General features: G+C 45.3%; 1 protein-coding gene across 3 annotated transcripts in view; it reads right to left on the bottom strand.

The window, feature by feature from the left end:
• Positions 1 to 308: 308 nt before the first annotated feature.
• The window catches only part of PIP5K1C (phosphatidylinositol-4-phosphate 5-kinase type 1 gamma), a 103042-nt gene continuing 87534 nt past the window's right edge, over positions 309 to 15816 (bottom strand). The window contains exons 9-19 of one of the 3 annotated variants that reach the window (XM_019513265.1): positions 15611 to 15694; positions 14999 to 15047; positions 12884 to 12968; positions 11600 to 11761; positions 11403 to 11432; positions 10461 to 10599; positions 10147 to 10179; positions 6509 to 6610; positions 5947 to 6079; positions 1543 to 1626; positions 309 to 1099 (exon numbers count right to left, since the gene is read on the bottom strand). In XM_019513265.1, coding sequence (XP_019368810.1) covers positions 1097 to 1099; positions 1543 to 1626; positions 5947 to 6079; positions 6509 to 6610; positions 10147 to 10179; positions 10461 to 10599; positions 11403 to 11432; positions 11600 to 11761; positions 12884 to 12968; positions 14999 to 15047; positions 15611 to 15694 — 904 coding nt within the window. In that variant the 3' untranslated portion in view covers positions 309 to 1096. The remainder of the gene's footprint in view (positions 1100 to 1542; positions 1627 to 5946; positions 6080 to 6508; positions 6611 to 10146; positions 10180 to 10460; positions 10600 to 11402; positions 11433 to 11599; positions 11762 to 12883; positions 12969 to 14998; positions 15048 to 15610; positions 15695 to 15816) is intronic. The other 2 variants (XM_019513267.1, XM_019513266.1) reach the window with 2 other exon arrangements.

The raw sequence follows: 15816 nt of genomic DNA, 5'->3' as shown, positions 1-15816 counted from the left end.
TGAGGCAGAAAGTCTGTGGAGATGTGCACAGTTCTCATCTTTCCATGCCCACTCACCAGCCTGCATGGACAGCAGTCTGTTGGGAACATCCATATGTTAGCTGATAAAAGGACACAGCAGACCAAGTATGAAGGGTAGAATGGATCTCCAGCCCAACATAGAGCATATGGTGAAAGCAGCATCCCTGTCAGAGGAGAGCCAAGGTGACCACCTCACTATTGCCACATTTCTTTGCTTTCCATACAGATTTACAAATTAACTGTAGCCATCACTAACTGTTTCAAAAATTGAGATAAAAATAGCATGTCTAGTTTGGAGTGCTTTAGTATAGGAACAATTTTACTGAATAGCCTTTAAATATACTGCATTTATATAGCACCTTTCATCCAAGGGTCTCAGTGCTTTAATTGAAGTGGATATTATTCCCATTCATACATGGGAAAACTGAGGCACAGAGTGGTTCAGTGACTTAGATAGGTCACACAACAAATCAGTGAGAGTCTGGGTAGGACTCTGGCCCCCTTGATTCTCAGTCCTGCTGTCTGGGGTTAGACCACACTGCTGCCTCAGTCATGGAGCTATTCCTGTTGTGCCCTCCCCAGTGAAGATCTGCCCTCTTGCCACCTCCAGTGAGGTTTCACACTGTTTATGAAGCACATAAATATGACAACCAAAAAAAGTGCAGTAAACTAAACTTTTAAAAAAGCACGTTTGTGCTGTGTCTGTGCAAAGATAAAATAAATACATGATTACAAAATTAAAAAGGTTCACAGTATCACACACAGGTAGGTAGCTACAGTAGTGCACGTTTGGAAACACTTTGTTACTACCCAGGATTCTCACCACCCAGTTGAAAGTCTCCTTTGGGAGCCCTGAGCAGGAGGTTTCTTTGCTGTCCACATCTTGGATAGATATAAATACATGTTTAGAGTTGCGCTCCATTCTGAAATGCAGTGCCTGGGATCCTGCAGTGCAGCAATACTGGTGTCAGCAAGCTCTTCCCCATCCCTCTGGAACGGCTGCATCAACGAAAAGGGAACACGTCAACCTGCAGAGGGAAACGCTGGTCTCTGAGTCTTCAGTGTCTGCATAGTGATTACTGAAAAAAGCAGGGAGAAAGCAGTTAACATGTAAGCATCTCTGTAGGAATCTCATCTATCTTTGCATTTTAAGTCCTTTGAACAAAAAAAGAGGTCTGAAGAGAAAACCGTGTTCATGTTGGGCCCTCCAGTAACAGGGCAATTTGGAGATGAATGCTATGGATCACTGAGGTTTGACTGTACTAAATGATTGTGCAGGCTAAAGGCAGCTGTGTTGTCAACCTCTACCTTGATCCTGACTGCACAGCAGATCTTGCCTGCTGCCAAAGAACCAGTTGAAGTTACGCTGGGACCATACTACAGCCATGCAAGCACGCAGAAGCCAAGGTGACTTTCTCTTGCAAGCCGACATCTAGAGCCATGAGCTGGCATGCTGGCAATGCAGTGCAAGTCCTGAGCTTGACCCACCAGGCACCCACTGAATTTTTCTTATTACACTTACTGTATCGCTCTCCTCATCAGAGACAGAGTGGACTTGAGTGCTATAGTGGAGGGGGGAGTAAACCCAACTCCTCTCGTCTGTAGGCTGTCAGAATGGCCAGAGACGGCAGGGAGAGTGCAAGAGCAGCAGCAGCAGAATAGGGAGCAAAGGAGAGAAGAGGAGAAAATAAAAGGAGAAAATAAAAGAATAGGAAACAATACAGTGAGAACAGCTGTACACCAGAAAACTGAGCTTAAAACACAATGCCTGAGAAGGAGCCTCTCCTATCATTACATACCCTATCACGTTACATGCCCTATCACATGGGGCAGCCCGGCATCAGCACTATTAAATGGAGCCTCTACTTCCACTACAGTGGAGGTGGCACCACCTCCTTCCACTGCTGTAGCACTTTCTGCATGAGGATCCACAAAAGCAATCCAATCCAGGCATCGACTGAGCCTTAACTCCTGTGTGCGGCCAGCAACATCCTTACAGAGATGGGACAGACACTCAGACAAGTTCTGCAATTTGCTCGAAGTCAGGCAGCAGGTCTGGGACCAAGCTAGAATTACAATCCAACTCTTTCAGCACCCAGCCCCATGTTCTATCCATAAACCATCTTCCTGCATGCCTTCACTGGAGGTGGCATCAGTACATTCAAAGTTACTGTCACTTGAAGTTTAAAGGAACTCTTATGGTGAAACATGAAATCTTTTGATACACCTTCCTCCCCCTCTAAGTGCTAGCCAAGTGTGGAGGCTTGGCAGGTTTTGATCATCGTGAACACAGGCCATGACAGGGATCTTACTAGGTAAATCAGTAAGACAGTGAGGAAATGGAGAATAGAGAACAGGTACACAACAGGGAGGCAACACGCAACTGGATTGTTCTGGGTAAAAGCCTAGAGAGCTTACTAGCCCACAACAATATTTAAGAACCTTCTGCTTCCAGGCCACAGGAAGAAACTTGCAGCCAAAATTCAAGCCTGGCTGCCATTTCAGACATAGTCCCAGAGGAATCCACTTTTATCACAAGACTGTTTCATTTTCCCAGTTGCATTTAAAGGCATGAGGTAAAAAGGAGGATTGGATTAAGCCTGGTAAAGAGATTTACCAGCCTAGGGAAACAATGCTGAGAGTTTAGGACGTACAGCTACAATGCACCAGCAGCAGAGCTTTGAAACACTGGTGGGGGTTCCACATGCTGAATTCCATCAATAATTGCAGGCTGTGAGAACAAAGAGCAGCCAGGAGGGGGTAAAAAGTCCAGTGCTACAAACCCAGGAACATGCCTGCATGCTGAACCAAACCTACCTTACTCCACAGCTTCTTTCAACCCTAACTGATAATTACTGCTCTGGTTGAACCATGTAGCCACCTCCTCAGCCTTCTGAAAGCACTAGGTGCACATGGAAAGAGACAGTGACTAAAACTGCAGTCCTTGTTGGGTGGAGAGGAAGAAGTAGCATTTGATGCCTGGTCTTTGGTGCCAAGGCTTCCTAATGTGATGATGAATAGGAGCAAAATGGGCTCCAGTAAGAGTAGCAATTCTTGTTCTTACACATAGGTCTGCTCTGACCACTCCTCTCCACTGCCCCTCACGCAACGGCACACGATGCTCAGTCTGCACCTTGCCGTATCCTCATCCAGACTGCTTCGTGTGCCCCACACTCCTCCCTTTCCTGGTTGCAGGCAGAGGAATGGGGTGGGTATGCCACATAACCTACCGATCATGGACGATTTGAAGGTGTGCAAAGGTGCAGCGACTAGCCTAGTCAGAGTGAGCTGTGGTGGAACCTAGACTGGAGTCCCAGACCCTTGGTAGCTGCTACTGCACAAAGCTACTGCTCTGCTTCCTTTTGAAGGCAGACGGGCATATTCATTCTGCAAACAGAACTTTCAGCAGAGGGGAAAGGTAGCACTGGATGAGGAGTGGGAGCCAGGAGGGACCACAAAAGAGAAGCCACTTTCTAGGAAGAAGAAACCCTCGCATCCACCTGCTGATTCTTAGAAGGTCCTTAAGTATTAGCAGCTGACTAGCATCCTAGATGCCAGCATCCTGTAGCCTAAAAGGTCACATTTATTGGACTTTTCTCTAAGCAGTGTTCCTTCAGAATCCAGTTCTGGAAATTCAGGAGTATGTGGCCACAACTACACAAATACTGAAGCACAGCTTAGCTAATGTCACGTGCTGCCAAACATGCTAGCAGTAAAGGGTTAAATAACAGGCTGAATTTTACCAAGAGCTTTGTAGCTACCCTTGAGAAAAAGTGGGAGGAAAAAGGAGGAAATGGGAAGAAACATGAGTTCCTGCATTCAAATCCATTCCCAAGGTTTCATCCAGTAGCTTCAAGGAACAGCTGTAGGGAATCCATTAAACAGGGTCTTTATGGCCATGACGCCTGTCCCTGTTGGGCCTGAACTGCAGTCCAGAATCCCCACAAAGCAAAGCCACTTGTGGAGCAGCCATGGAGATGGAACCAGTAGGAATTAGCTTGAACCCCAGTGTTTCAAAGCCACAGCTTGGCTCCCTTTGTGCACTAGCACGTTCACTTACAGTCCCAGAGGAAAACGAGGCGGCTCGGAGTCTGTGTTGGCGGGGAGAGTAAATCCAGTACCTCCCATCTGTGAACTGGATGGCACCAGGGCAAGTGAGATGAGAAAGGAAACAAAGGATGAATGAAAGAATGGATGAAAGAAAAAGTAACAGAGGGACTGGGCATCTCCAGACCTGAACGGATTAAATGGAGGGAAAGCCGTGCACAGAACCAGTATTGCCCCCTGGGCCCAGCCACGCTGATCTGCACCTTTATTCCCCTCCAGACTAGTGTGGGGATAAAGTGCATCCCCCCCACCACTTGTTGTCTTAAGCATTTAAAAGCAGATTTTTAGAGGCAAGTATCTGGTACCTTGGGACTCCCTACCAATTCTCCTCTGGTCACAGCATCCTTTCACCGACTATCCCAAAATGCACCTGTTACAGAGCACCTGCAGTCCTGAGCTACATCATGCTTAGCTGCCAAGTTACCCAAGTTTCCATTGAAGCAGTTTTCCTAGGAGAGTGTCAGTGGGAACTAAAAGCAACTTTTCCCTTCAGTTAAGGTGAACACTGCACAACACACCACACACATTTGGAACTAAAGCACCTCAATGAGAGGTGAAGTTAGGCTATTTGTGCACACTGCAAACAATTGATTATTTCCCCAGAAACTTAGTGAAATAATATGATCGCCCAGGGGTGGGGAGATGGCAAACCCTGCTACAAGTCACTTCCTAGTAAAGTGGACAGTACCTGAAGGAACTCCCATTCAATTGTCACTCACAGGCAAACAGAGCAGCAAGGGTTAGAAAAAACTGCATTTTGAACAACATGCATAAAAATCCAAACAGGTAATCTTTTAAAACTGAGCCGATTCCTTCTGCAACTCCCTTGAGCAAAGTTACTCAGCAATGAATGAGCAGTTCTGCAGAAGAGTCACATGAGTACAAGGAAAGACAAATGTTGCTCTCGTTGCAGTGATCTGTTTGTACCAAAGTGTCAAATCAGGGGGCATAGGTCTACAACAGCTGCAGCCAGCGGGGTTGCAGTATGGATGTTTAAGTTCATAGTCTTTAAGGAAGGGCTCCCTAGCCATGGCCAGTGTCAATGCAAGGAGGAAGGTGAGGCAGTGATGTTGCAGACCACACAGGCTGCCTCAGGTCCTCTCTGCTGACCTTTGACAGCCGAGAGAAGCAGCTCTGTGCTATGAAAAATCTCTAGTCTCCAGAAGGTGCTCAATCATTGTGAGAGATGACAGAGAAATCCAGCGCAAAGCTACACAACACTTTTGATGCTAATCCAGTAACCATGTCACTTACTCCCCGATTTAGTACTAAACATCCACTGTAGCATCTAATGCATTTGCCTGCAGGGGAGGGAAAAACTGAGTTCATCACAAACCTCCAAGGTGAGCTGGCACAGCAATATTCTCAGTTTTGTCTCCAGGACACAACAAGGATATAATTTAAATCTTAGTATTTTTGAGCAGTGTGATTATCACAAGATTCCCAAATGTGACAGCTTGATCTATTTAAACCCTTCTACGACTTGTGCATATATAGGTAGCAAAACTATAAGAGGAACAAGGCAAAGAGACACAACTATAGAGTACACTTAAGACAGCAGTACCATTCATCCCTCTGCCAGAATTCTTGTTATTACTTAAAGGTTTAATCCAGAGATGACAGGATTAAAAACCTTTCTAACTAACCAAGGAGTGGGCAGTTAGCTAGTTAAATGTTTCTGATCTATAACTTATGGATTACCCAAATCAGATATTTTTCTTCACTTTACTGTTCTGGTAATTCATACCTAGTTACAGGCTTGCCTGAACACGAAGCTCACATTTTTAAAAACAGAGACTATGTAGCTTAAGTATCTTACAAAGTATATGTCTGTGACTGGCACATCTTCTTCATCCGAAGCCTGGCTGGCTGGTTCTGAGGCCTGACTAGCCGTTTCCACTTCTATTGTAGCCGTGGATGTTACAATGGCACAGGCTAAAGAAGCTGCCTCCCTGAAAAAGAACAAAGAAAAGAAGACGATCTGTCTTAATTTAAAAAGAGACAAAGTGGAAAACGCTCAATATATTAGAGGAGCTAAAAAAGGTTCAGCTGAAAATCCAGAAGTCATGGTCACATGATACAGACCAATGCTGTTCCACTGATCTATTTGGGTAAGAAACTAAACTATTAGTGAAATGTGTCATGACTCATGGAGTACGTTTGTCCCCACGCATCTCAAAACTGAAATGAAAAAATCAGCACCTCTGCCCGCCACCATCTGGCTCCAAGTGCCCACAAGTGCCACAACTATCCACCACCCAGGTGGGCAGCTCTGAAGCAGCCCATGTCAGAGGACTATATGCTGGAATCAGCATTTCCTCTTGACCAACAACAATGGAAGCCTCCAAAGACCTATTTACTTTCCTGTATAAAATATTTACCCTTTATCTTCTTCCGGAGCCACAATCTCAATGTCACACTTTGTCTCTAGCTCTACATTTATCTGCTGGAGCTCTTCTTCAACCCGATCTTCCTCATGTGACCTGCAAAAGCAAGGGGAAGACAACCCATCTGCTCAGTTCCACATTGTATATGTTTACAGTGATATTCAGGGTCAAGTTTTCAATCATCCACAACCAGCCTGAGCCATATAAGCTGTCCTACCCGGTGTATCACATACCAGTTACAAACAAATGCCACATTTGTCCCAGGATAAATTATTTTACCCTAGGACAAAGTGCAATTGTTCAGACATCCATCTCCACTGTTCCAGGATACACCCTAAAAAAAGGTTCATGGAATAAGAAGTACTAGCAGTTTATCCTGGGACACTGCAAAGAGCACCTGAAGGGTTATCCCAAGATTGCATCATTGAATCAATGGCAGAAGAGTGGCAGTGCATTCAGCCAGTCACTAAACCCTGATTAGAAGGGCAATGTGTGTACATGCCAATCCTGGGACATTTCTGTTCCAGGACAAGCACAGACACACCTCGTTCAGGGACAAATGCAGTGTCTGCTCCTTGTGGCCATCACCAAAAGCTGTCCACATTGTGCTTGTTTTTTGAGCATGCCACTAAGAGGTACCCCATGTTGCTTTGCACAGTCCGCTTAACAATTAGTCCATGGATGACTCGTCTCTTCCTGTGTTGCTTCTACTTCTGCAGGCACCAGACCAAGGAAGCAGGATGCAGCAAGGCCTCAAGCAGCATTGCGTGATTGCCCAAGGCAGCATCCTGTGTTTGAGGACTGCAGCACCCAGACAAGTTCTACACACACTGCAGAAAGAGGAGAGCTAGGAGCTGAATGCAGGCTGGTCAGCCTCATGCCCAGGAGTTCAACAGCTTCCAGGCTTAACTGGACTGCTACTAGAAGTCAAGTTTAGGAACTGACTGTATAGCTGGATGGGCTTGAGGATGGTCTTACAGTCAGCCCTACCTGTTGGTGTAGACAGAACCTATTATTTTCTCCTCCGTTCCAGTGTTCAGTCTTCAATACCCAATCATCACAAATCTGCTTTAGGTCAGACTACTCAGAGCCTCACACGCTGCAGTCAGCAGCACAACTTAGCGGATCTGGTCTGGCCTTGGTACAGGCACCCAGCAACTTGTTGCAAAAGTAATAGCCTGTGACCATCCACCTGCAGTACTGCTGATAGCAGAGATGTGGCTACCTCAGCTTTTGCAATCAGAAACAGGAGTCAGGATCTCCCCAGTGGCTGATCTTTTTAGACAGTTTTTGACACCCTAACTTCCCAGATCAAGGAGTCAGTCTTTTCCAAATTTTATTTTCCAAGAAGTTGAGAGGTGGATAAAAGAGAACAGAAGCAGCAAGACTAGCTGGATCAGGCCAGCTGACAACATGAAGACCTGTACTTCATCCCATTTTCCTGCTGGCTGGGTGACAGATGGAAGCTGCTTGCCACAGGAGGAGGTGGTAGAGAATAGCTGGCCCATGGGAAGCAGCTGGCTAGCTCTTAAGTTTTAGCGCTTCAGGCTGGCCAAAGCCCTTTGGCCTCTTCTGTGGTTCCTGATTTGCCAACACTGTTTAAGTATTAAAGGGTTAATATATGCTTTAGTCTAGACTATACATGCCTACCCCAGGGAGAGCCACATAACTTGTGGATTTGTCTTCAGTTTAATATTTTATAGTATTCAAGTAATTGTCTACTTGAGCAAGACTTACAGAATAGCTAGTTTGTTTTATGGCCCTCATGGGAAGGAACGGCTAAGTAACGGACACAATAAGTGGGAGAAAAGTTACATTTAATGCCCTGGATTTGCTAGAGGTACCAAGAGATGATACCATGACTGTTCCTGGTGCTTCCCTTGACAGTGCTTGTGTCAAGCTCAGATATAATACAGCATGAGCACACTTTTTAGGAAGTGGAGGTTGCAGAGCCAGCAGGTGGAGCTGTCAGACAGTTCTACTGGATCAGCTCAGCAGCTGGGCTTTGCTGTTTCTTGCAGTGGTGGGTTAAAAAACCCCCAAAACCAGGGAATTCTCCATAAGATTATAGTAATTCAGAGGTATGACACTACAGAATCATAGAAAATCAGTGTTGGAAGGGACATTAGGAGGTCATCTAATCCAATCCCCTGCTCAAAGCAAGACTATGGGGAACTGAACAAACTAGATAAGTTCCCTTTTCGTGTGCTAAGGTATGTAATTTCACTGAGATTCATGCATTAATAACTTGGTATTTGCAGCCTCTTTTCACCAGATGCATAAACATGCTCTGTACAAGAACTCTGTACTTTGACTCCCTTGTGATAAAGCACACAGGCATCAGCGCTACAGGGGCAAACAAGTCCCAAAATTAAGGCCCACAGTTTCAAACACTGTCTGAGATCCAGCTACAGGTGTCTGAATTCAGGGGGGAAGGTGGCAGGGGCATTTTGCACCTGGACAGTAACCCCCCTCCCCTCCCCAAGAGGAGTTGGAATGCTTAAATACATCTATTCATGCCAACTGCTATTGCGGGTCCACAACACTCTTCCGTAAGAGGCCCCTGGCATCTAGCAATACCAGCACCCAAAATGAGCCTGGATAGTTATACAGACAACATTGAAGAGCTTTTGTCATTCCTAATAAATTGAAGAAATGATTGTTAAAATGTTATGTCAGGCCCTTGTCCAACTTGATTAGAGACTAGGGTAAGACCCTGAACAGTTTAGCCTATATTACCTACCGTAGGGTTCTCAGCTTCCTACAAAGCCAGCCCACCTGAGACAGGATAAGGAAGCAAATGGTTCTTTGACCTGGCCCCCATCCCCATCTGATAATTCCTGTGTAGTGCTGTGCACTCAAACACTGAAACACCCCAAAGCAGAAGCCACATTTGAAGATTGACCTTTGACTTAGCCAAGTATGTTGGGGGCAGAGCCAGTACCAGAACAGATTCTTGACTCCAATTCAGTGTGATCAATGTTACTGCCACAAGTAATTCTGTACAGCTGCACGATGTTAACATCAGATCCAAGTAAAGATAAATACATAATACAAGGTTTTTTGCTCCATGTTGCCATGAGCTTTAGGCCTTTTATATTTTTTCCAGTGACATTTAGCATAACTTCTGCAGGTGCCAAGAGCAAGTATTACCCACAATGAACTTGAGCAGAAGCTTTTAAGAAAAGAATCACTTGATATATCTGCATAGCATCAAGGCAACAGACTGCACATAAGAGGGATGTGTCAGCTTGTAAGACAGTGTGACTGAGTAGCTAGGCACTGGATCAGGACTCTGGACATCTGGGTTCTATCCCTGGCTCTGCCACTGGTTGACCTGAGACAAGTCATTTCACTTACTACATTAGTTTTCTCATTTGTAAACTGAAGGCATTTTAGGATGTTTTAGTTAAAGATGCTATACGTAATGATTCTTAATTTAGGTCACAGGGAGAAATTCACCCCTAAGCAGGGTAGAAGGGAAAGGGAGCAGTTCCATTTGAGCCTACAATCAGGGGGGAAAAAAATCACTTCTTAATTAGAGCTTGGCCATGTTTACTTGCCATGGACAATTGGGTGGGATATCTGCACACCAATTCCCAGAGCGCATGGGGAGATCCGGCACATCTTACCTGCCATCCTGCCCTGAGGAGTGCGTGCGCCTCCTGTGGAGACAGATCACAACACAGGTTTACCTGACTGGGTGGTAAGAAGAATCTGTCCTCCTCCCTGCCCCAAGGGGGATGCTCTATTTAACAGCTGACACTTCTGCCAGCAATAATTAATCCCATCAAAGCCATGTCTGCTTGCTCCCAGAAGAGGTTCAATTAAAATCAGCATTAGCATTCTATGGCACAGCATAGGGAAGTCTGCCAAGGTTCTTAGTGCAAAAGCTAACTAAAGCCAGTCAGCCCTAGGATAACCAGGTTAAGAATGCTAGCCTTACCTGTACCTGGGCTGGTCAGAGGTCTCAGAGGGAGACCGCTCAGGAACAGAGAGAGAAGTTGAAGAGAGCGTTGTTGCTATGGAGGCTGTGGTAGCTTCTTCAAATGAAGGAGGAGTGCAGGGAAGCAGGTCTGGCCTGCCTGCTAGGCCCCCAACCAAGGGGAAGAAGGAGAGAAAGTCTGAATGAGTTAAAAGCAAACACCACTTGGATATTTCCAACCAGTTCCATGTCACTCTGTTGTACCGCCACTGGGATCTACACGCTCACTGGCATTAAGCAAATCTTAAACAATATGCACAGGAAGAGTCTGATGGAATTCACAAAGCACACTAGCAATGCTATCCTGAACAGCTCTGACAACGAACATCTCTCCCAACACACAAAATCAGTATGAAATGCTTTGTGCAGGAGTTTAAACTTCATTGGAACCCAAACTGGATTAAAACTCAAACGGTCAGAGATAAAAATCCAAGTGTCCTAAGAGATGAACTGTGTCAAGGTTTCACATGACTACACTATAAAGACCTAATACTTATGAGCCTGAGCTGCCACTGTCTTTGACCGTGCTGATCTCATAATAGCATGCAAGTAAGTGATGACAAACAATCAGCGCCATCTTTCTCCTGGCAAAGGTAAGGTCTGGTCCATTATAGCTGTACCTGAGCACCAACGGATTTACCTTCCATATACCCACGTCTCTTCCTGCAAACAGTGCGTAGTTCAAGAAGCCAACTGAACTGTTAATGCCGTCACTACCGATGCCTAATGGCAATAATCAACTTGCAGCAGGGACATGAGTGACCATTTTTGCTGTAGATCCCATTTAGTGCTCGCTCCCTCTACAAGAAGAGCAGGGACTCCACCCTCCTCAAAGCCAAAGTCCTTCAGGCTGATCATCCAATATACTAGTTGCTAATACTGACAAGGCAATATCTGTCTTACCTTCCCCCCTGTCTTGGTTAAGTTTAGCACCTGCAAAGCACAGCAAGAAATGTAAAGCTGTTGTCAAGGGAAACTTGCATATGGTGCACACTGGGGGGACTGAACAAGTTGAGGGGAGGATGCTAAGAAACAGCTACGCAGAGCTAGGGGAGAGAGGGGAACCAAACAGCTGCCCACCACCAACCCAAAATCACTACCTTCATCATCTAGAGTAGGGTAACTTCTGGCAGCACGTAGATCATACTGGGCGTCATCCTTTTCCGAGGGGAGCTGGCTAGCTGAAAATGCAGCTGTTGGACCAGGCATCCTGACAGCTAACAAGGCACTACGTCCTTTCTTAGACGGGGATGATTTTAGAGCTAGAGTGGGAAGAATTAACAAAATGAAACTGCTGTATCCACCAATGAACCCAACACAAAAGGAACTCTCTTTCTGACAAAGGGAAGATCCCTCAACCCTCAGATAAATTCCCCACACAGAGACAGAAGGACTCCTTCCCATGAAGGCGTAGCTTTGGGATGTTGAACCTGATTGTCTAAAGAGCTTCCAGCTCTGAATCAGGACACTGTGTCCAGCTAGAAAGCTACGGCAACTCCCTGGGCTCCATCACTTCCTAGCCTAGGCCTGAACTGTAATGGAGAGAGCCCAGTTCCTTGACAGAGTTAAGTCACGTAGGGAAGGGTGACAAGAGAAACACAAGGTCCTCTTAGCAAGTGTTCATCAGCTACACCTTCACACTGGATGGTAGCATTTTAAGACATTTTCATATGCCTGCTCTAAAGAATCCTCTGTGCTGACAAAAAAAAGAACCAAAAGAGCTGTGTAACCTCAGTAATACCACACAGCTGTGAGACCTTAGAGCAGTGTTGTCCAACTGGTAGCCTATGGCCCATGAGGGGGTAGCATATGGCCCACGAGGGGTTAAACTGCAGCCTCCCAGGGCCTGTTGGCACAGATGCTGGAGCCCCCGTGTTGGTGTAGCTCTAGAACCCAAGGAGTGACGCTGCTGCTGCTTGCCTCTCCTCCACTCCTTTGCCCACTGCTTAATTCAAGATCTTTGGCTGTCACTGGCAACTCAAACTGGCAGCCTGAAAAAGAGCAGGCAATGGCAGCATTCACCCCCTAGCTTCTGGAGCTGTGCTGACAGGCTCCTGCCCCACTGCCAAAGAGGTGGGTCATTTAGCTTGCAAGAAGCACTGTGGTCTGGATCCAATTCAGAGACAAATAAATTGGACAACTCTGGCAGAGTATAGGTCCTTCTAGTAAAACTCATCTAATCTCACCATAACTGTTTTCTAAAATGGAAGGGGTGACTGGGGAAGTCAACAGTCCTCTGCCTTTTGTGAACAGAGCAACAAGGGTACTTCTACATGACAGTTTGCAATGGAAGTGGCAAGACTGGGAAACATTGGTGTCCCTCCCCAACATCTTGAGAAAGATTGTAGCTGGAGCCCCAAGGCAATGAACCTATGGGCACTTACAGGAATTCTTTCGAAACACTGTGTTGGTCATGAATTTGAAAAATCTCTCTGCATAAAAGCTGGGTCTGTGTACTGACACGGTGTCCTAGAAAAAAGAAGTGTTCATAGTTATGCTTAAAAAACATGCAAAAGTAAGGAATTACTGGTATGGCCAATAAGGATTTTGTTTTTTATTTCATCATTTAGCGCTGATAGTGCCCTAAAATGGAAAGCATTCACTGAAATGATCTGATTAATGCTATAAATAAGCTTGGAGCACTGCCTTTACTTTGATTGCATTTTGATTTTGTTCTTGTTATAATTTCATGCTAGGTTTTGATAATTTTGCTGCTTAGAGGGTACCTAGATTTTTGGAGGAAGCAATAGCCTGATGATATGAATAAAGCCAGAGGGAATCTCATGAAGTTACTGAAGTTCAGAGCACACCTGGATACAGCAGATTTTGATGTGGTCACAAAATTTAGCAACAGAATATCAATGCACTTCAATTGTTCTAAGTATTTCATTTTATGTGCTAAGGCTGAAGCGCTCTCTCAGAGCTCTGATGTTCCGTTCTGTTACCATGTCTCTGGAGTACCATAAACTGCATTTGCCTTGACCTTTAATAGGAGATTTACACAAAAGTTAGGATGCGTTTCTGAAGAACTAGTAGTTTCACACCTGAAGTCAACCTTCTATAGCAGCACAACTGGCTGCAGCAACAAAAAATGGGATGGCAGGAAAAACAAATGGAAGAGGCTAGTTTAGCAAATAATATAGTGGAGCTGAAACAATCACCACCAAGGGACCAAACCCAGAGAACTGTGCCATATACAAGGGTACATACTGTGTGTGTGGGGTGTGTATGCACACAGCATATATAGGTTACATAGAAAATGAGGGTTGGAAGGGACCTCAGGAGGTCACATCTAGTCCAACTCCCTCCTCAAAGCAGGACCAGCCCCAAATAGATCATTCCAACCAGAGCTTTGTCTAGCCCAGTTTTGAAAACCTCCAAAGATGGAGATTCCACCACCTCTCTGGGTAACATGCTCTATTGCTTCACCATCCTCCTGGTGAGAAAGTTTTTCCTAATATCCAATCTAAACCTTCTTGCTGCGAGTTAAGCCCATTGCTTCTTGTTCTGTCATCTGCCACCACTGAGAACAGTCCAGCTACATCCTCTTTGCAACCACCCTGCTATCAGTTCCACCCCCCCAGTCTTCTCTTCTGCAAACTAAATGAGCCCAGTTCCCTAAGCCTCTCCTCGTATGTCATGTGCCTCCTAACCATTTTCACTGCCTTCCGCTGGACCCTCTCCAACTTGTCCACATGCCTTCTATAGTGGGGGGCCCAAAACTGGACAAAATACTCCATATGTAGCCTCACCAGTGCAGAACAAAGCAGAATAATCACTTCCCTCAATCTGCTGGCAACTAATACAGCACAATATGCCGCCAGCCTTCTTGGAAACAAGGGCACACTGTTGACTCAAATCCAGCTGATTGTCCACTGGAACCCCCCCAGGTCCTTTTCTGCAGAGCTGCTGCTTAGCTAGTTGGTCCCAAGCCTGTACCAGTGCGTGGGATTCTTCCATCTTAAGTGCAGCACTTTGCATGTGTCCTTGTTGAACCTCCTGAGATGAGTTTTGGCTCAATCCTCCCATTTGTCTAGGTCATCACATTAGGGCCCACCCTCCAGTGCATCTACTACACCCTCCAGTTTGATGTCATCTGCAAACCTGCTGAGTGTGCACTCCATCCCATCTTCCAGACTGTTAATGAAGTTATGCAATATTTTATTATATTTAAAAATATATTTTATATATTAGATCATAATTTATCCAACACAATATTCTTTACACACACACACAATACTGCAGTGGAAAAAGATGGTGCAAAACAAGCTTGGTGTATTACAGCTAAAACACTGGCATGGTGTGATCTAAGAGAATTACTACTTTGATAGACATTTAGGAGCAAAAAGTTACTCCTTTCCACTGTTTTCAAAACTGTACCAGACAATGCACTACAAATAGCACGGACTAGAGCATAATAAATAAAAGCAGCGATAGAATCCTAGAGTCAGCTAGCTAAGAGCAATTCTTGCTCAAGATTTTGAGCACTGAACACTTACCCCATCATGGACAAGGGCCTTCCAGGTGTGTTCTAGCTTCTTGATGAACCTAATTTAAATAAAAAGGGTGGGGGCAGAAAGAGAATTGGATAAATGTGTTCCCTCCCCTTCCTGCCAAACCATCCTTCACACTGCCTTACAGCAGAGGCCTTAGTGAACTCTTCCTGTTCTCAGAATGCAACCTCCCTCCAAGCAAGACAGCAAGGCTGACACCTCTTAAGCAAAGGTTTAGGTGTTTGTAGCTGGAAGGTTAGGACCGCCTGGAACTGTTGGAGGTGGGAGAAGGAGAAGGGGGTGAAGCTGAAGACTTCTTCTTCCTTGCAGAATGACAAAGTACTCTATTGGAGAGATTTTTCCTATCCTCTGCCACAGAAATAGGAAATTTCTTTAAAGGATTCATTTAGCATTAAGAAAATGGATTCAACACCACAGGCTCTTACAGGACTTTGGATGTTACAATTTTCAGCTATGCACTGGACCCCGAGTCAGACTGGGATACTCAATATCATCAGGGCCCTTCACTTCAGAAGGGAGGGTTTTATGATTTTTCCAAATAGTATTACAAGGTGACTTAACAAAGCTCAGGAGCAGAGCATGATTAAACCACCTTACCTGTATGACTGAAGGATATCTATTATTCCTACATGCAGCAGAAGGCGCTCTCCTTTGCCATTCACAGCTGGGATTCCTCCCATTCTGAAGGGTAAAGAAAACAATGTTAGCACCTATGTAGGAAAGAGCCATATTGTCCTTGGAGAGATGCTTTACTTTGGACAGCAAAGCCAGATATCCACATTAAAAGGGGGTGGGGGTCTAAT

This window comes from Gavialis gangeticus, unplaced genomic scaffold (assembly GCF_001723915.1).
Source record: "Gavialis gangeticus isolate Ggan-Ray unplaced genomic scaffold, GavGan_comp1, whole genome shotgun sequence".
NCBI lineage: Eukaryota > Metazoa > Chordata > Crocodylia > Gavialidae > Gavialis > Gavialis gangeticus.
The sequence above is the reverse complement of the archived record's forward strand: the minus strand, read 5'-3'. Positions and strand labels throughout refer to the sequence as shown.